General features: G+C 58.2%; 1 protein-coding gene across 2 annotated transcripts in view; it reads left to right on the top strand.

Moving 5' to 3' along the window:
* The first annotated feature begins 2,855 nt into the window (after nt 1-2,855).
* Nucleotides 2,856-20,153, top strand: part of SEMA3F (semaphorin 3F) — a 29,368-nt gene continuing 12,070 nt past the window's right edge. For both annotated transcript variants that reach the window (XM_027038771.2, XM_027038769.2), the window contains exons 1-2: nt 2,856-2,993; nt 6,948-7,107. In XM_027038771.2, coding sequence (XP_026894572.1) covers nt 6,996-7,107 — 112 coding nt within the window. In that variant the 5' untranslated portion in view covers nt 2,856-2,993; nt 6,948-6,995. The remainder of the gene's footprint in view (nt 2,994-6,947; nt 7,108-20,153) is intronic.

The following is a 20,153-nucleotide window of genomic DNA, read 5'->3' as shown; positions in this document are numbered from 1 at the left end:
TAGGACCAGGAGTTGGCTCCCGGCCTCTTGGCTCTTGGCTCCTGTTCGCTCTTGGATCTGGTGTTGCAGGGATTTGCTCTCTTATTCATTCAATAAAGATTTATTAAGCTCCGTTAGTGTTGCGCCGGGCTCCAGAACTTATTGCCAGCCCCTGAGCGCCTGTCTGGGTTGCAGGCCCTTGGCTCCATGTGGGCCCCGGGGCTTGGTCCTTCCGTCTTGGAGCTTTCCAATAACTCCTGAAAAGGCCACCTTTTTCTGACACCACAGCATAGTGGTTACACACCTTATCCTGCTTCTCCCAGGGTCCTCTTCCTCATCTCTACAATGGGGACGGACTGATGGCAGAACCTGCTTCTCAGAGGGATTGTGAAGTGCCTGGGGGTAAATAATCATAAACTCTGCTGGCAGCGTGCAGGGCCTCCCAATGTGGCATCTGGGGCTGGGCTCAAGGCGTCTTTAGACCCCTAAATTGAAGGTAAATTGTAGGAGGGTCTACTGTATTCCTTCCAATAATGCATATTTTATATGTATAATAATATATATCATGATACAAGATGGCCAATCCAACATGGAACCAGGCAGGGGTGCTGTGTGGATTCACTGCTGCAATGATTGCTTTTATTTATATCTATTACTCAGCCTTCTCAGATTGTTAGGAGAGAACTGGCATTCCATTGTGTGAGGTGGGTTCAGCTATAGGTCTCTTCCCTCTCCTTGTGTGCCCCCCCCCACCCCCTCAGAAGGACTCCATGTACTATGTCCATTCTGTGGGTCTAAGTGGAGCTCCATGGAAAAGTCGATTGAGTTTCTTTTCTTCCCAACCCAGCACCCTGGAATCTTTGGCAAGTCCTAACAGTTCTGCTTTAGTGACCATGATGATGATGATGCTGGGGGTGGTGACAGCGATAGCCAGGCTATGAGAACACCAGGGAAGCTGGGCATGGGGGTGGGGGAGTGTGTAAGGGATGGTGTTGGAAACCACAGTGATGGTGGTGCAGAGTGGTGGTGGCCTTGGGATGACCCTGGTACAGAGGAGTAGGGGTGAGGAGGGACAATTATCACAGTATTTTAAATGAGACGTAACAGACAGTAGGGGTGCAGACACTGTCACTGCAGCCACCATAACTCCAGGCTGGTGTTTCCTTGCTTCAAATGGTCTCTGCCTGAAATATGTGAGCCAGCACTCCAAATTGGGGACAGGAGACCCTCACTTGGGTTCTTATCATCCCACTCCACTCTACATTCACAGTCAACCAGTCAGTAGATCAGAGAGAGAGATGCCTTCTCCAAGGGGTCTTATTAGCCAGGAAGAGAAGGGGGGAGGAGGAAGAGGGAGAAGGGGAGGAAGAAGAAGGAGGGGAAGAGAAAAGAGGAAGAAAAGAAGGAAAAATAGGGGAAAGGGAAGAGGGTGAAGAGGAGGGGAAGGCAGAGCAAGAGACAGGAGAGAGGGGAAGAGAAAGGAGGGGGGGCAAGAGAAAGAACAGGAGAGGGAAGAGGGAGAAAAGGAGAGAGGAGAGAAGAGGAAGAGGAGGGAATAGAAGAGGGAGAAGGGAAAGAAGGGAGGAGAGCACAAAGAGGGCCCATGCCCCTTGGGACCTCAGCAAAGTGCATGGGGTAGGGCTCAGACTGTGGTCCTGGCTGGTGAGGCCATGGCCTTGGGGGTTGGGTTGGGTGTCTGGTCCCTTCCTGGGATCAGGGTAGGCCTCTGGCTCAGTTGCTGGGTCCTGGGGTCATCACGAGGCCATTTGAAAGCAAATGTCCCTTTTAGGAGAGGAGGCCCACCCAGCCTATCTAGCTTCTCTAGGAGTATGGAACTATAAGGGATGGATGCATCGGGCTGCTGGCTTGAAATAGGGCTGGACGTTGGGGAATCACAGGGAGCCCTTGAGTGAGTGGACAGAGCCGTGAGGCTGGGTTGCTGACCTGGCCTGGGCTGGAGGCAGCGAGCAGGTCCAGCGATGCCAGTCGTCCCAGGGGCTGCACCGCCACCTGCTGAGCGGCTGGGGCAGTCCTGGGTCCTAAGCTGCGGGACTCACGCGCGGGGCCAGGCGCGGCCCGCAGCAAGTGGGAAGGAGTGACACGGCAGGGGGTGAGCAGGTGAGCGCAGGCTCCTTGCTCCCCGGCGCGCCCGCCCTTCCCGCCAGGGAGTTGAGTGCCCGAGTAAACACCAGACGCGGTGTGCACGGTGTATCCACGGAGAGACAAAGCCAGGGCGGGGCGGGGGCGCCGCCCGCGAAGCCAGGGCGGGGGCGCGGGGTGCAGATTAGTCTCCCCTGGCGCGGGCTGCCCCACAGCCCGGGAGCCCCGGGCCCAGCCCGCGGACAGGTGGAGCGGGGGCGGGGCGGTGGCCGGGCGGGTCCCGCCCCGGGGGTGGGGCCGGGCGGGGCGGGCGGGGCGGGGCCGCGCTATGCAAATGTCGCCCACGGGCGGCCAATTGCCGGCGCTCCCCGCGCGGCTCCGAGCGCCCCGTCCCGCCGGCGGCCGCGAGACCAGAGCGAGCGAGCGAGCGAACGGCCGCGGTCCGGCGATCCCCGAGTGCAGCACAGGGCCAGGGCTCGTCGCGAGGAGCGGCGCAGACCAGCGCGGCCGCCCGGCCCCAGTTCAGCAAGCAGGCGAGCACCACCGGGCCGAGCCAAGCGCAGCTCCCCTAAGCCGAGCGCGCGCCGTCGCCCGCGCCCCGCGCCGGGGAATGCGCCCTCGGCGCGCCGGCCAGGGGGCGCCCGCAGCCCACCCGGGGGGAGGCGGCCCCGAGCGCCCCTGAGCCTTCCCATGGCCCGGGCTGGGGCCCGGGGCCTCGGCTGCTGACGCGCCCGAAGCCCACAGAACCCATTAAAACCCGGGCCGCGGCGTCGACCCCGGCTCAGGCACAGCGGCGAGAGGGCGCGGGCAGGGCCATGGCCCCGGGGGGCCGCTAGCGCCGGCCGGCCCAACCGGGAGCCGCTCTGCCGCCGCCCCCGCCGCCCGGGAGCCCAGGCCCCGCCGCCGCGGAGGAGGTGAGTGCGGCGGGAACCGGGAGGGAGCGGGCAGGGTGTCGGGCCACCCCGCGATCCCTCTGGGACCTGGGGCATTGCAACTCTGCGGAAGTGTCCGGGGCGCGGGGATCGGAGAGGCTGCGGGCTTCCCGAGGATGCAGGGGAGATAGGACTGGAGTGGGCGCCGTACCTGTCCGGGCTGCCTGTTCCCTTATCATCGGTGCGACATAGAGATGTATGGTTGGTGTGTCCTGCGGGGTCACCAGTGTGCAAAGCAACTTTTTAATCATAAGATTCTGAGTGGGTGGGTGCTCCCAAGCACCCCCCACGTTCCTGGAGCAGATACCCCTTCTCCTGGGTCAGCTCTTTCCCACTAACGCCTCAGGCAGCGTTCTTCCCCTTAGGTGTGCCTGTTCTGCCTCAGTGTCCTGATCCAGATCATCTGCTGTAAGGGAAGCGCTGTACTGGCAGACCCCACGTGGAGGGTCCCCCAGATCAGCAAGGCAGGAGGACCTCCAGCCCTGAAGCTTTTCTCTGAACCCTGTGCTAGCCCCTTGACCCCCAGCTGCCAGCTTGGGTTTGCTTTTCCAGCAGGGAATCTTGCTTGAATTAGGGACCTGGTTGTGGGCTGTAGGTGAGGTAGGAGAGCCTGTTAAGCCCTCCCATTTGGGCAGGCTGGGGCCCCAGTGGTGAAATGGGCAGGGGACACTAGGAGCTTGGTGGGCTCGCCTAGAGCAAGTGGGACCAGAGAGTGTCAAGGTAGCCCAGGAGTGAGGCAGGGCTGGCAGGATGGGTCAGCTGGAGCTAAGGCTGAGGGGCTGGCTGCTTAAATAACTTACAGTTCTTGAGATAACTGTGTTGAGAACACCAGCCCATGAACACCTGGGGGAGGGGGATTACCTGAAGGCACTGGTGTGTCCACACTGGAGCTGGGCCAGGTTGTGGGTTACAGTTCTCCTGAATTCACCCAGGTTGTTTCCCAGAAGCCCCTGTCCTAGTTGCAGAGACCGGGGAAACTGTATTCAGGGGTTGGGAGGCTCATCCCAGCCCAGGGAGTCGGATAGAGCTGGGGCCTTTTCTGAGGCTGCCCAGGAAGTGTGCCTAAACCCATAGGGTAAGGTGTGCTGGAAGGCGAGGGCACCAGGCAAGCCTACCCCTGCTGCTTGCTGCCCCTCAGTTCTGAAGGAGCCAAGCCCGGAAGTGCTAGGGTTGGGGGAGAGAAGGCCAGCAGCCTAGTCTCAGTGCCCCCCATGCTCTGTCAGGCATACCTTGAGGGGGAGGATGAAACTGAGCCCAGGTGACCTTGACTGGGAAACCCCTGACCATGAAAGGGGGGTTTCAATCCCAGCTGTGGTGGTGTAGCTCTGCTTCCTGGTCCATGGGTGTTGGGGGAGGGGGAAGCCAAGGAGCCAGAAAGGATCTGTGGCCTGCTTGGGGGTAGAGGGGATATCTTAGGGCTGGGGTGCTGTTAATAATTCCATCCCGTGTTCCCCCGCAGCCCCTGCTCCTGCCTCCCTTCCATCCAGGCAGTTCTCAGCTCTGAGGAGCTAACCTCCCTTCTCTGAGGCAAGCTGCTCACTGCCCCCCACCCCCCACCTCACTCTAAGCCTGAGAGGTCTGGATCAGGCCAGACGGTTCGACCACCTAGCCCCCTGCGCTACCCCCAAGTGCCTCCAGACCCCCTTGTCTGGCCGCCCCTTCTCTGCACCCCTTGCCAGCCCCAGCTCCTCGGTTCTTTGTTCCAACGTCTCTCCTCCGTCCCTCCCTCTCTCCTCCCTCTCTCCTCCTCCCTCCCGCCTGCCTCCCTCCCTTGCTCCCTCCCGCCAGGCTTCTTTCCTTCTTTCTCTGCTCTCCTCCTGGTGGGCTCCCAGGTGGCGGTGGCTGTTCCTTCTCTGTCCACCCACCTGGTTCACCTGACTGGGGGCTTCTCTGAGGCCGAGGCTAAGTGGAATACATCTAGGGGCTGGCAGAGGGGAAGCAGCTGTGGAAGTGCCCTCCCCTTCCTTCTCTCTGTCCCTGTCTTCCTCTTCTTCCTTCCCTCTTCTCTTCTCTTTTCCATCCCTCATGTGGCCAAAGAGGGAGCCTGGACTTGGGTCTGAAGCCCGAGCAGACTTGATCATCCCCCATTCACTCCTTTAAAAGGCCAGGGCATTGTGAGAGGTCCCTGTAGGGGCCCAGTGGGGCAAACCCCTCCACCTTCCTGGATACCTTGGGGGCTCTAATGCTGTCCTTGGTGACCCTGCCCTTGTTACCACCACAACGGATGCAGAAGAAATGAGGTTATTGGGGTGTGGGGGGGGGATGTGAGTTAACCTGAGCCCCCTGATACGTAGGATCAAAGGTTTCTGAGGGACCCAGACTGTATCTTGCCTTCCCCAAGCCAGGACAGTGTTCCCCAGCTTCCTTGAGCCCCACCCCACTAGCAGGTCAAGTTCTTGAGCAAACACATGCTTGTGAGGACGTGTGTGGGCATGCAAGTGTGGACGTGTGTATATCCACAACTGTTAGTGGGGGCCTCCCAGGTGTATCGGAGGGTGATGGTGGCTGTACAGCCCTTTCTCCTACGTGCCCCCTCTCACCAGAGCCTGCTATTCAGTCAGCACCAGCTTTGTGCCCCAACAGACTGGGGGAGGGGCTGGTTCTGTTCTCCCCTCCCCCAGCCAGTCTCCCCAGGAGGGAACTTCTGTGATGGGTGGGGGATCTTGAAGCAACTTGAGAGGTGCATCAGGCACTCTGGAGAGGGTGTTCCCACAGAGGGCACCACCTGGGGAATGGGCCAGGAGGCCTGAAGCTGCACTTCCTGTCTGAAGAACCACCAGTGGTTTGCCCTGGTAGGAGAGGCAAGGGCTCCGGGGCTCCAGGGGAGGTGGGTCTAGGGAGGCCTCAGGGCCTGTTGAGTGGAGCCTGACAGATGTGGATCCTGGGCCTTGCCTCAGCATATGGCAGCCAGTGCAAGGGATTAACAGGCCACAATACCTGTCACCCTACTCCAGGGTCCTAGAAATGGGCCTAGGGTCTTGCCTCCCATGGGAAAAGAGAATAGACAGGGCAGACCTGGAGGATGGGGCTCACACTGTCATTCTTGGTGCCCCCACCCCCAGTGTATCTGGTAGGGGGGGTTGGGAATTGGCGCTGGGTTTTGCCGGGAGGGAGCAATATGTTCTGACAACTGGTGCTGGGCTGCGTTTACCCAACAGCCAGCCTGCCTGGGGAGACAATATTTGAAAAACATAGTATCAAAACTTGGACCTGCTGGGATATGGGGGTTCTGAGGACACCGAGGTTGGCTCAGACCCCGCCCCAGGCCTGTTGGCCATCCCAGCTCCACGTTCTTTGCTCTCTAGAGGCAGAGCTGGAACTCACCTGGCAGCAAGTCCTTCTGTACATCTTACCTGGATCCCTCCTGCTGTGATTTCAGATTTTGCCTCCCCTTTTCTAGCTGCTGTCTCTCCCACTTTGGGCTGTCTGTGTGTGTCTCACTTATCCTCCACTCTCTCCCATGCCTCTACCCCAGTAATCAGGTTCAATTTCCCTGTACTGGGAGGATAGGTTTGGCTGGAGCAGGCAGGACTGGATCCATCTCTTCCTCCAATCCTTGAGGTGGGCGAGGGAAGGAGCAGCCCATTTGGCTGGGGGTGGGCACAAAAGAGAGAGCCTGCTGGGAACTGGAGGGGACTGTAAGATTGCCTGCTTCAGCAGGACCCTGTGAATGGAATGCAGGATGCTGGGGCGGGGGGCATTGTTTGAGTCTCCAGTGGCCCCTGTTAGCTCTGGTGACCCCAGGCTGCACCTGGTTGTTTGGTCTTCAGGCCCATTGGCTACACCTTCCCAGACAAAGGCAGGTACAAAAAAGTATATCAAGTTTGCACACTGGGGCTTTCATGGTCCCAGGCTGAGGGTGTGAGCAAGGAGAGTTGGTAGGGGAGGACGCCCCTATCTGCCTTATACATTTTGATCTTGGTTCCCCCTTCCCAGGTGTCCAGACAGCCGAGCCTGCTTCCTGGGCCCTAGGCCCCTCCCACAATGCCTGTTGCTGGTCTTCTCCTTTGGGCTTCCCTACTGACCGGGGCCTGGCCAGCCACCCCCACCCAGGACCACCTCCCAGCCACGCCCCGGGTCCGGCTCTCATTCAAAGGTAAGAGGCTGCCTTGCCCTGGCATCCTCATCCTCTGTCCACAGAGCTTGGCCCGATGCTGAGGAGACAGGGAAGACAAGGCAAAAAAGACATATTGTGCAGCCACATGGGTCACCCTGGTTGTGTGGGTGGGGAGGGGAAGGACAATGGTAACTTGCCAGGAAAGGCTGGAGAACGGGCCACGTAGACATTTCAAAGAAGTCTCTCGAGTCTGGGCCCCTTCTGGAGGCAGAATGTGGGGTCTCAGGCTGGGTGGCCTAGGGTCTGCAGAGTGCCTTCCTCTGTGTGATAGATAATTGGGGAGAGAGAGATGCCACTTCCTCCAAACTTGTGGAAGCCCTTCCTTGCCACAGCTCTGTGTCTGGTCCTGCCCTGGATGGTCCCTGGGGTGGAAGGGCAGATAGTCAGGCGGACACTGAGGCCTCAGGAAGCTGGAGAGGCAGGACCTACTCTGCTGGGGTGTGGGTCTCTAGATGGGAGAGGTTCCCAGGAATCAGGGAGGGTGCTGTTGGCTGTGAGGGGAGGGCAGGCTACCTGGCGAGTTCAAGGAGAACACATGGTAAGAGACAGGTCTGAGCTCCTGAGATCCCCAATGAACACGTTGCTTTGGAAGTCACTGGAAGGTTTTAATGATGGGTTGGGGTCTGCAGAGTGAGAGGTTCCCCAGCTTCATTGCCTTTGTACCTCACCCACTGGCAGTGAATACACATGGCACACATCCAAATGGCTCACTCACGAGCCACTTCCTCAAAGGTCTGTGTGATCAGAAGATTCTCCCCTCCGCCTGGGAAAAGGGGTGGCAGCCATGCTGGGATCTGGGGGATCTGGGGTCACTGCTGAGTTCTCCTCTGGCCCAAGGTCACTGTGTCCAGTGGGCTGCCCTGGGTGGGGCCCACTCAGCCCTGGCTGGCCAGATTTCCGGGCACACATATTGGGGTGAAAGGCTGGGCTGACTTTTCCTTCCTCAGGTTTGGCCAAGATCCAGCCTCCACCTCACCATGTTCCCACATCCCCATGTCCCCAGCAGAGCCCCTCCCTTGTCCTTATCCCACCATGTGAGTCGATGGGGGGAATGAGGAGTGCATTTCTGAAGATGCACCTGGAAGAAGTCCAGTGTGGGGCCTGTGGAATGGGCTGAGGGTGATGCTTTTGGTTGTAAGAGTACCCCTTGCCCCCAGGCCTGGGAAGGGGAGAGATTTATTCTGCCGTTACCTCCATGCTTCCCTGGTGGATTTCCTTAGAGCAGATTAATAAATCTTGAAGGGCCTGGCCCCCCCTCACTCCCTTCCCAGCCCAGGGTGCCGGCAGGGGGAGCAGAGCATCCCCTCCCCCCACCAGGGCAAGGGGGGTGGGGGCTTGTCTTCATACCTCTGGGACCCTAGAACCCAGACATACACCCTGGGTAGTATTTTTGTCATCACCCTGGAGACCTATGAGGGGAAGCAAGAGAGATAAGACTTAGGGAGTTCCTCTATATGCTCCTTTTAAACCTTCTTAGACCTTCAGAGACAAAGGGCCAAAGACTTTTGTTCCTGTTTTCCAGAGAGAGAAACCGAGGCTCAGGCAAGGGCAGGGCCAAGGTCGGGCAGGAGGCAGAGGCGAGGCCAGAAATAGAACCCTGGTGTCCTGGCCTTGCTGACGCCCACATTGGTCAGGTCGATTCCTTCTCAATTAGCTCTGAAGCCAACACCCGCAGTGACTAAAAGCCCAGCTTGCTGGCAGCCAGCCTATGGTGCTGACTGCTGTGGCAGCCTGGGGTGGGGCCATAGGGTGCCTGGGGCCACCCTATCCCAGGTCTCTGTGCCCTCACACACACAGGCTTCCCGGCCCTGGATGACTTTCCCCATTCCCCACTTACCTTATGTCCTAGTTGTATGCTTAGAAATCACTTAATTTAGCAGATACTTGAGTCCTTGCTCTGTGCCAGGCCCCCATGCTGAGTACCAAGGGGTCTGCAGTGAACAAGTCTCAATCAGACTGGCTGAAAAGATAATGGACATCCAGTTGGTCAGTGCCACCTGGGAATCCAGTGCTTACTGTGCACCAGGCCCTATGTATCCACCCCCCATGCTGGACCGTCTCAGCACAGTCATGTACACAAAGTGGCCCTTGGTGAAGAGTAGGTCCTCACTAAGCATTTACAGAGAATGGATACCATCGGCCATAGAAACTGGGATCTCACAGCCAGGCCAGGGACTAGAAAAGGGGTGGGGGGGTGGGTGAGGGCTTCTTCTCCCAGGCATACCTGAGGTTCATAGAGAGGGTTGCTCTCAGAAGCGCTGGTGGTCACTTTGGCTCTATGCCTCAGTTTCTCCTTCTGTGCCTTGCCTGGATATAGCAGTTGGCATACCAGACCCCAGGGACTCAACCTAGGCCCTCCCCCCACTCCCCCCCCACACCCCCCCCCCACCCCCGCCCTTGGTCTTGCTGCAGTTGGGAGGTGCTAGTTCCGGCCTGGTTGGGCCAGACCCTCCCGAGCCGGAGGTGCTGGCATGAGGGGCCACACTGCTCAGGGCAGCTAAAGGAACAAAGGCAGGAACTGGACCAGGCTTGGGCTTGCTGCCTGTGCATTTGCCTGGGCACCCCAGCCAGGCCAAAAGCTGAGAAAGTGTAAGGGAGAAGGGGCCCAAGGTTCAGTTAGAGTCCAGGTAGGGGGGGCTCCTATGGCCCATCTCCTGAGCTTCCATTAGCAACACAGCCAAGGTCAGGCAGAAGTGAGGGGTCAAGTGGGGAAGATTTCCAGGAGAGATGAGGTGTCCTCTGAGAGCTCATGGATGCTTGGGACCAGAGAGCCTGGACAGCAGGACCCTTTCCTCCACCCATCCTTGTCTGGAGTCCCCTTAACCCCAGAGTCCCTGGCCAAGCCTAGGAGAAAAAGCTTTCCCTTCCCCCATCCTGAGATGACCCAAGCCAGGGGGCACCACCTCCCTCTGCAGCAGGGAGGTGTGAGTGCCCTGCCAGGTCCTTTGTTCAGCTTGGGGAATGTTTACTTTATCCCAGGAAGCCACCCCCACAATATGCAGCTGCCTGCTGCCTGGGCTGGCTTTGGCCAGGACATGGGGGCCAAGAGGTGTTTGGTGGAGGAAAAGGGTCCTTCCTGTGATGACATGAGGTGGCTGGGCTACTGGGGAAACCAAGGCAGGAGTAGGGAGATAGAGCAGAAGAGTCGGGAAAGATGAAAATAATAGAAGTAACAGTAGGTACCCATGATGATAACCATGTGGTGGTGTCTCCAAGGCCTGAGAGGGGTCTCCATGGGTTTTCTGTGAGGTTTCCTGTCACTCAGCAACAGCAGAGCCTGGCTCTGTCTGATGTCTGAGCTTGTCTCAGGACCGAGAGAGTGAAGGGTGGATTGGGGGAAGCAGGTATAGCCCTCTTCCATGAGCTAGGGACAGGGCTCCAGGATCCTGCAGTGCTGGCCTTAGCCTTCCCAGCCTCATTTCCTAAGGAGAGGGTTGAGGTTGCACTGGGCAGGCTTCTCATACCCTCTGCTTACAGAAGCAACAGCACTTGGGTTTGCTTATTTCCTGTAAATCCAGCCCTCCGTCATCCCAGTCCACTACTGATCAGAGTCCCCTAGGAAGCTGTCTCCTTTTGGAGAAGGAAAACAAGGGTCCAGGAGAGGAAAGGGCTCCTGTGTTCAGAGTAGCCCTGGAGTTTGGATCTTCTCTAATTCCAGGCATAACTGGCTTGCTCTGTGGGGAACGACACTCTGTAGGTGGAGGGTGAGTGGGTAGGTGCTGGTCACTGCCTATGCACCCACCCCAGCCCAGCCTCTGAGCCTCTGGGGCTAATGGCCCAGAATAGTGCCACTACTTACGTCATCTGCATGTGGCATCAGAGAACCAGAGTGGCCAGGTCTCCTTGTTAGGAAATGATGAGATTGGAGGTTAGGAGAGGTCATAGCCCGTTTACTTCACCCAAGGGGGGGATGAAGAGTGGGTGAATATGGGTTCAAGTGGAAGTGCCTTTAGTCCTGATGGAGCATTGCCCCACCCCCAGGCCTGACTGCACAGTGAGGAGTGGGGGATGTGCCCTTGCCTCCCCAGGGGCTCCCTGGCCAGCCAAAGGAGGCTAGGAGATTCAGAACACAGAAGAGGAGGTGCTGGGGAGAGGCCAGAGGTGGCACCAGGGAACTGGGTAGAGGTCAGGTGTTTCTGATAGCTACAGTGGGATTTGGAGCTAGCAAACTGGGGAGGGGCCGGTATTCCAGATGAGCCAGGAGGAGGGAGGTAGGAAGACCCAAAGCGTGAACTTGAGCCCAGATTCCTGCATTTAGGCTCTCAGTTTTCCAGGAAATGGGAACTGCCTTACTCCTGAGAGGGGACTTAGAAGTGGCCACTTCGGGAGTTGGGAGGTCCTGGAGGCTGGCTGCCCCTCAGCTGGCCAGCAATTGGCGCGTGGAGAGAATGGAGTAGGTCCTGGTACTTGCTGAGAACCTGTCTCAGGCCCAGCCTGAGTCAGCCAGTTCAGGGCCGGGGGCCTTCAGCTGTGGTCCTTCCAGGTCCAGCCAAGCCTCAAACGGGACCGCCACTAGCTGGGCCTCAGCAGCACAGGCCTTGTCTCTGGTTCCCTGGCATGACGCCCGCCCCTCCCTCTCTGGCTCCAGCTTCCCTTGGCACTGAGTGAGGAGCTGGTGCATGCTCAAGGAGTAAATCATGTTCCTTGGCAGCCCCCGCTGCTTCGTAATCGTAAAGAATTTAAAGAGAAACCGCCAAGATAAAAATCTCATTCTGGCCCATAAAGGTATCTTTCACTCTGTGGCTTTGGAGGCAGTGGCCTTAGAGTGGGCTCCTGGTTGTCTGCACCTGTATGTATGCACCTCCAACCCTGTGACCCCTCCAGGGGTGGCGGGGGGCCCAGAGGTTGTCTTCAGAGCCATGGGTACTTGGCCCCTGACCCCTGGGAGACCTCCAGCTCCTTCCATGGGACTTAAATTTGGTAGAATTCGAAGGTGGTGGTGGTTGAGAGGGCTGTCCCTGAAGGCAGACAAGCCTGCCTTCTACCTTTGTCAGCTGTGTGACCTCGGGCAGGTGGCTTAGCCTCTCCAGGATGTGGCTCCCCCTGTGTAAGGTGGGGACCACAGTGGCTCAGTGCAGGCAGCATCCTGAAGGCTTAGGCTGCTTTGCTTGCATCCTGGCCGTGGATAGATCTTGAGTAGTGAGCCTCTCTGTGTCCCTGCTGCATTGTCTGTAAAGTGGGGATAAGAATGGTTTTGGCCTCACTGGGAGGCCTCACGTGGGAGGATTAACTTTGTGAATGCAGTTATGGCTCCTGTGAAGGAAGTCTCGGGACTTCCTAACTAGGAGCTATGCTGAGGGTGGCAGAGGGGTGAGGGCTGGTCCTGGGGGAGGCCCAAGGAGTTCTGCACTACTTCACCTCTCCCTTGAGATTTCTAACCTTTGGTGAAGGTGACAGTGTTTGGAAAGGACTGCAGAAGGTACCCTGAGCCCTGTTCTGGGAGTGGGGTCAGGCAGAAATAGGATGCCACTATCATGGGCATCCGGTCAGGCTTCCTGGAGGAGGCTGCATCTCAACAGGGTCAGGGAGACTGTGGGAGGGAAGAGCAGGAAGCAGAGGTGAGGTGTGTGTGCCATAATACCTGGGGGAAGGGCAAGATACTGGATGGAGTCCTGCTCTTGCTGCTTTGACATAGCGTTTGTACTTGTTCCTTGTGGTTTTTAAGCTCTTTGTTCCTCATGGCAAAGGCACCAAATACATATGGTGAGGAAAATCCAATGAGAGAGGTGCACTGGGTAGGGCATGCCTTGGAGGGAGCTCCCCACACTGAGATGAGCTCCCCACTCTGTTTGGGACCCATGAGCAGCCACAGTGACCCCTCTTTGAGCACTGTTATGGCTCCTACAGCTTGTGTTAGGGGTGACTGGACCCCTTCCTTGCTCACTTGGGCATCTGTACCACTGGGCTGAGAGCATGGTTGCCTGGCCTGGCCTGGTACTGTCCTGGGAATTTGAGCCCCGTCTCAAGGGAGCCCTTGGAGTTTTGGAGAAGCAGAGAAGATTCCTGCTGCATTTTTCTTAGAAATAGCAAGAGGGCCTTTGCCAGAGGCCTGGATGCCAGAAGGCTCCGGTCTGAATCCAAAGCTCAGCTCACGTGGGTGCCTGAGCTTGGCAGGCCTGTAGCCACCGCTTCCCACCCCGCCACTGCTCCACCCCTCCCCCACTACTGCTCTCCCCCCTCAACATACCCCAGGCTGTTTAGCAGTCTCAGGGAGGGTGGAGGCCTCCTGGGTTCCAGACCCTGACCACTGGTCCTGACCCAGCAACGAATGGGCCTGGGTGGTGGCTGCTGGCCTAGGATCCAGGAGGCCTGCCTGTGGGGGAGGGAGGCCTCAGCTAGGCTGACTTGTGGCGTTCTCACCGGGGCTGCTGGCAAGTACGGGTATCTGCTGCATCTCTGTAGGGCAGGGACAGCCCCAAAGCAACAGGCCCCTCCAGGGACCAGGAAGTCTTTGGGGTGAGAGGCCTCAGCTCCAGATCCCCCTTCCCCCACTCTTCTTCCTTCCTTCCTCCCTCCCCCCATCCCCCCCCCCTTGCCTCCACCCCTCCCATCCCCACCCTGACCCCCTCCTTGGCTTCCTACCCGGACGTGCTCTTTCCTCTGAGGTCTCTGCACCCAGCCAAGAGCCATGTTTCTTTCCACTTAGGGCTTGGTGCTGATGCTCTCATTTCCCTCCAAGGGCAGCGTCCACTGCCTGTGTACTTGCCGGTCGGCCAGCATGGTGGGTCCCTTTGGGTCAGACGCTACAACTGGCTGAGGAACAACTAGAACTCAGGGGCCCTGTGGGCTCCTGCAACACCCAGGGGGCCTCTGCCCAGGGCGGCCTGTGCTATCGCTGTCGCTGTCGTTTGTTTTGTTTAACACCCTCCTGTCCCAGCACCAGGCTTGTGTGGAGAACTCACTGCCCTCCTGGACTGGTGACCAGCTGAGTCCTGTTTGGTCTCCCAATTCTGTCCTATTGCATCCCCTAAGGCTGACCCTAAGTACACATCTGTCTGTTCAATGCCTCAGTTTCCCCATCTGAATGTTGGGAAGGAGACTGAGACTGTCCGGACATCCTGGGACTCTCTGGGTGGGTGACATGAAGGGCTTGTAGGGACCCCAGGAGTCCAAGGAGGGCAACAGAGGTGGGGGCTGGGTGCAGGGCAGGGGGAGGGTCTTGACAGCCACTAGCCTGTCAGTCCCATCCTGGCCTGTCCGTCTGGTTGATTTATCGGAGTAAATGAGCCATGGAGAGTTTGTTGTCTTTTGCAGTCACAGGGAGGAGGTGGCGGGGGAAGGGGAGAAGGAGTGAGGGGTTTCCGGGCTAGGTCTGGAATGTGGGAGGCGGGGTGGGCCCCTGAGGCCAGTGGAGCTGGAGGCCCGATCCACTCTCCCCACCTGAGAAATGGATCAGTGCGACCCCTCCCCACAGGGCCAACTGTCTTCCCAACCCCCTTCATGCTTCTTGGGGCACATTCCTGTGTGAGCTGCTTGCCTGGCCCAGGCTGCTGTCTCCTACCCCATGCACAGGGGCTGCCTGGTCCCTGCAGGCCAGCTTTGCCCCTGCACTGTGTCCTTTCCAAACAGGGGTAGAGCTCTGAGCTCTGCCTGGCTGGTAAATGCCCGAAGGTGTCCTCGTAGGCATCTGCACATGCTGTTAAGGGTCCTACATGGACCTACAAGGGTCCTCCTGGCTCCGTCACCAGCCCAGACCCAGATGATCAGGTGCCATGGGGGTGGGCAGGGATCACTGGAGCACCTAGGCTAGAGAGCTCCCTACCTGCTGGGACAAAACAGTCGAAAGTTATTGGACATCCTCGTGGGAGAGAGGTGTAGAAAACCCTGGGTTTCCAGCCGGCGTGTGTGCCAGGGTATGACCCTGCTGCATCTTCCCTCCTGGCTTTTCCTGGGTCAGGTTGAGCTGTGCCCCCAGCCTGTCCTCTCCTGGGCGGAGTAGGCGGGCACTGGGGCGGAACGGGCGTGGGAATAGCATGGCTGAGCCTGCTGGCCCCAGGCTCCAGCCCTCAGCCCCCAGCCCCCAAAATGGGAGGGAAGCCTACAGTGGAGCTTTAGCCCAGCTGGGTGGCTCCAGCTTGGCTCTGGCTTGGTGTTTACTGAAGAGCTGGGATGTTTACAGTAGCCCTTAAGAGGGGCCCCCTAGTTCCAGAGGATTTCCCAACTTGAGGGTCCCACTGGGGCTCTTCAGACTTCACCACCTTCCCACACCCCTGGGGTAGCATTTCAGAGTATAGCGACTGCAGCCATCCGTACCCTCACCAGGACTGGGCCAGTGTCACAGCACCTGTCCCTCTGCCCTCCACCCTGGTCTTGTGTCCCTTTTCCCTGGAGGAGCCGACATTCCCAGGAAGTGGCTGCTCTAGATGGTGAAATACGGTAACTGGGTCCCTAGTTCAGACTTTTAAATTAAATTCAATCAGAGCAGTTATTGAATATAAACACACCGAGTCATTTACATGTTAATTATGTTGAATGGACTACAAGGCCATAATTAGTTGCTAATTGGGTGAGAGCGGCTGTAATTGGTTTTGTTGGCACCGACCTGGCTCACCTGCCTGGGGGGAAGGGGGGGCGAGTGTGGATGGCTCCTGGGGAGGCCTCTGGGTGTCCAATATGGAAAGCCTGGCTCAGGATTGGGTTGGAGGGGACAGATATTAAGGGGTTTGGGGCCAGAGGAACTGGAACCTACCCCCCAGGGAAGAGGCAGCTTAAACCCTGGGTCTGGTTTCTAGGGATTCCCATTCAGAACATTCCCCGGATAGAAAAGGGACTGAGACAGCAAGCCCCTGGATCAGCTGTGACAGTCTCCCCTGTCCAGCTCCATGTGGGACCTGACCCTGAACTAATAGTAAATGCCCAAGAGAGTCCATGGGAGGGAGCACAAGACAGATGTCATCCTGGTATATATCCCTGCAGATGCTGGGGCCCTGAGTTGGCCTGGCCAGTGTTTAGGTTTTGGCTTTGGGGTATTAATGAGGTGGGTGTACTAAGCGGGGGGGGGGAGGGCGGGGGGGGCGGGGGGGGGAGTGAGGGGGAGGGAAGGTGCATGGAAAGGCTTCAGGGGCTGCCCTGCCCCCAGCTCAGTCTGGCTGGGGCTCCCAGGGTTGTAAGGCTGCGGCCAGGGACTGAGGCCTTCCGGCTGGCCGCTCATTAAAAGAGGATTAGGCTGGGAGCCAGGGGGCCAGCCCAGCCCCCAGGCCTTCCTCTGGGGCCCCTCACAGCTTTGGGGGGGTGATAAGGGTCTGGGGGCCACCCCTCCCTAGAGCCCCCTGGGGCATCCAGTACAGACTGTCTAGGCCCTGCCACTCCTTCTGCCGCCAGTGCTGACATCTCGTCCACCTCAGTTTCGTTCCTTGGAAGGGCAGGAGGATAAAGCACTGACAGAGACCCTGGCCAGCACCCCCACCTCTCACCCCCAACCTCATTTTTCTTTAGCTCAGGGATTAGGGCTGCTCTGGCCCACATGAGGTCAGAGGTCAGGGCTGGGCTTCAGGAACCCTCTATCACCCCCAGTACTCAAGCACAGCCAGGGGAGGTGACACTGTCAGTCAGGACCTGCTGCTTTGTGAGGCTGTAACCAAGGGGGCGGGGTACCACCTCCACTCCAGGACCCCCTTTTTACAGCAGCCCCTGCCTCACTGACAACAGAGCCCGTGTCCTAGAGACGGGCAGCAGGGGTCGGCAGCAGAGGTCAGGGCCGCCCACTTGGGGTCTTCGGGTGAGGGCTGCAGACACACCTCCTTAGTGCTGTCCACACCCACCACATCCTTTAAAGTGAGGCATCGGCTGCTTCCAGCAGGGAGGAAACAGAGACCCCCAAGGCTAAACCCCTATGGACTAAGAATGTTCCTGCCTCTGGACGTTTGCCAGGCCATTCTGGGCCAGGACCTTGAGTGTCTAATGGCCATGGGGAAGTTCTAGAGGCTGGGAACGACTGCGGAAATGAGGTGTCTGATGCCAGAAAAGGCTCTTCCTTCCCAATGACGGGAAAAGCCTTCCCGGATGTCGCCCCACCCGACCTGTGCCCAGCCTGGGTGAGGGTATGGGGGTGGGGTGCCCTTCCCAGGAGGCATTATCTGGGCACACCATACTCTCTCCCCAAGGTCAAAGCTTATCCAGACTTGAGTTCTGACATCCACAGAACCTTTGATTGTGCCCCAGCCCTCCCTCAGTAGTGCCATGGAGATGGGGGAGAGGTGACACTCCTGCTATCAGAGCTGGGCCTGGGATAAGTGGAGCAGAGGAGAGGACAGGCCTGAGGACATGGCAAGGCCAGGTCAACACTGACCCCCACAACAGATGCCCCCTTGGACCTCCAGTTCCCCTTGGCCCAAGTCTCTGCTCCTTAGTGGGGCTGGGGGCCAGGAGGATCTAGCCCTGCTAATGCTACAGGTGTCAGAGCAGGAAACCCAGGACTACTGGCCCACTTCCTGCTCTGTCCCAGGCTTCTTGGAAGAATGAAGGCCTCCAGCTCCTTTGCCCTATGGCAGGTTAGAGAAGGGGGATAGGATACTAGTTTCACTTCTCACCCTATGTCTTGAGGTGAGCACCACTCTCCTCTGGGCCTCAGTCTTCCCGTCTGGAGTTGGGGTACAGGGCTGTCATGGGGACTCTTGTTTTAATTCTTTCCTACAATCTGACATGAGTGAGATGAGCACTGCAGCCATGGACTGCTATGTCCACAGCCCTATACCCAGTTTACTCCGGGGACCTGGAAAAGTCATCCTTCTCCACCTCAGTTTTCCTTTCTGTAAGCTGGGTTTAGGTGGATGATTTCAGGGTTTAACTCTGCTCCTGAGTTGGGGGTGGGGTGGAGACAGGCTAGAGTTAGGGGAAGGCTGGGGCTGAGTCAACAGGAAGCCCCTTCCTGCCCCATGGCCTTCTCTGCTCCTCACCCAGCACTAGGAAATGGTATAGCCGGGATGTCCTCCAAGAGATGGTGACATCTGGGAGCCAGCTTGCATGGGGAAAGAACTTGGGACCACATCCCATTCTCCTGTCCCCACCAAGGCAGAGACACCCCATGAAAGATGGTAGGGGGGAAGTCCCAAGAAATACTCTGCTGTCAGCATTTCCCGGAGTTCAAAGCAAGATCCTCACCTTCAGGGATCACCTTGAGTGTCAGTATTAGGAGGGCTCAAGAGATGGTCTAGATAGGAAAATGAGGACAGAGTGCCTTGACTGGGGTCATGAAGCCCACGCCAAAGTCAAAGATTCCTGACCTTTGGTCCCACCCCTTTCCCACCCCACATGGCCTCATGGGGGCTCCCCCTCAAAGTTTCCACAGTGACCAAAACATCATGTCCTGTGACAACAGAGCCATTGACGCCATATCCCATGGCCACTGGGAGGGGTCCCTGGGGTCCTGAGTCACATGCCCTGTTGACGGAGGGAGAGTTACCTTCAGGCCTTGCCCTCCCAGTGGGTAGTGCTCACCACCAGGACTGGCTTTGCCTGGGCCTGCATCTCCTTTAGCCCCAAGGACCATGGGCCTGGGTGGGAATCCTATCCCTATGCGCTTGGTCCTGTCACTTCTCTTCTCTGTGCCTTGCTGTGCTCATCTGTAAATCAGATGTTGTCAGCTCAGGGTTTTGCACATAATAGGTGCTTGATGAGTAAATGGGAGGCTCCCTCCAGCCCCACCTCCACCCAGGGGTTAGGGAGCAGGGACTGCAGGTTTAGGAGGAAGGATGTCAGATCATAGGGAGTCTCCTGCTCCCCATGTAGGTCTGCTGAATGAATGGTCTCTCCCCTGCCTTTTTCACAGAAGGGGATGGAGCCTGGAGTGCTGGGGCTCTGAGTTGTGGAGGGTTACTTGGATTTGGGGCTTGGGTACTGGATCACAGAAGGGGGTTCCAAATTACAGAGACCCAAGACTGGGCAGGGATGGAGGGTAGATGTCCCTGGGGCTAGGTATTTGGAGCTTACTTTACCCTAGGTAGGGAAAAGTAGGTACACACTTGAACCCCTGCCTCCCTCTCCTCCATTGCCCCCCAAATGCCCCCTAACCCAGTAGAACGGGTAAGGGTACAACAAAGACCGTGCCCCCAGCCAGGGTATAAATAACCCCTGGCGGGCTGTCCCAGCCTGGGGGGGCTCCGCTGGCAGCCCCACTTCCTCTCTGGCTGCTTCCTGGCCCTGGGGGTGGGGGAGTGTTTACTTTCCTGTTGTCACTATGGCTGGGTGGCCAGGCAGGGGACTCCAAGTGGCCCAACAACAGGTGCAGGACAGGTGCCCAGGCTGCCCTGCCTAGGACTTCAGAGGCACCGCCGGACAGGCGGGTGAAGCCGTAGCCAGGCAGGGATCGGCCCTTTGATCCCTTGGCGTCCCTGCGTCCCAGCGGTTGGCCAAGGTCATCACCTGTATTCTCTCATTGCCACATAGGGCCGGGCAGGGCAAGGCCTTTGCTTGCCGCCCCCCCCCCCCCCAAGCCCCTCAGATGTAATTCTGGGTCTGCTGTGGGAGTCCCCTGGCTCCCAGCCCACTTCCCACGCCCATCTCAGCACATCCTGGAGCTCCCGTCCGAAGCTGCTCTCAGGCACAGCCCCTCCAGCTCCACTTCAGGGTCCTAGCACACAGCAGGGGTCATGGTCAGCCAGGCCAGTCCGAGACAGCTGCCTGAGTCAAGGTCGACTTTGACTGATGGGATGAGGCCACCTGCTGGTCCCATCTTCGGATGGCATCTAGGGCCTCAGATCTCAGCTGTTCTCCCTTTCCAGAACTCCCCCTTGATTGCCTCACCTAGGAAATGGGTTACCAGCTGTGATGTGGGAAGATAGTATATGTATGAACGCCTTCATGAGTGCCTCATCTGGTGCAGGACATGTGTGTGCACACGTGCGTGCCTGGGCCACGTGCACACATGCATGTGCTCTTCTGTGTGCCGCCATCTCAAGCCTCCTGTGCTGGTGAATATTCGTCACCTTCACTATAATCTTTCCTCTCCTGCTGAGCTAAAAATAGCTGGGAGTGAGTGGAGGAGGGGCTTGACAAGAAGACCCCTTGGCTGTCCCCATCCCAGAGGA

The sequence above is a fragment of the Acinonyx jubatus genome, chromosome A2 (assembly GCF_027475565.1).
Source record: "Acinonyx jubatus isolate Ajub_Pintada_27869175 chromosome A2, VMU_Ajub_asm_v1.0, whole genome shotgun sequence".
In the NCBI taxonomy this organism is placed as follows: Eukaryota; Metazoa; Chordata; class Mammalia; order Carnivora; family Felidae; genus Acinonyx; species Acinonyx jubatus.
Note: the sequence above shows the minus strand (reverse complement) of the source record. Positions and strands in the feature narration are given on the sequence as shown.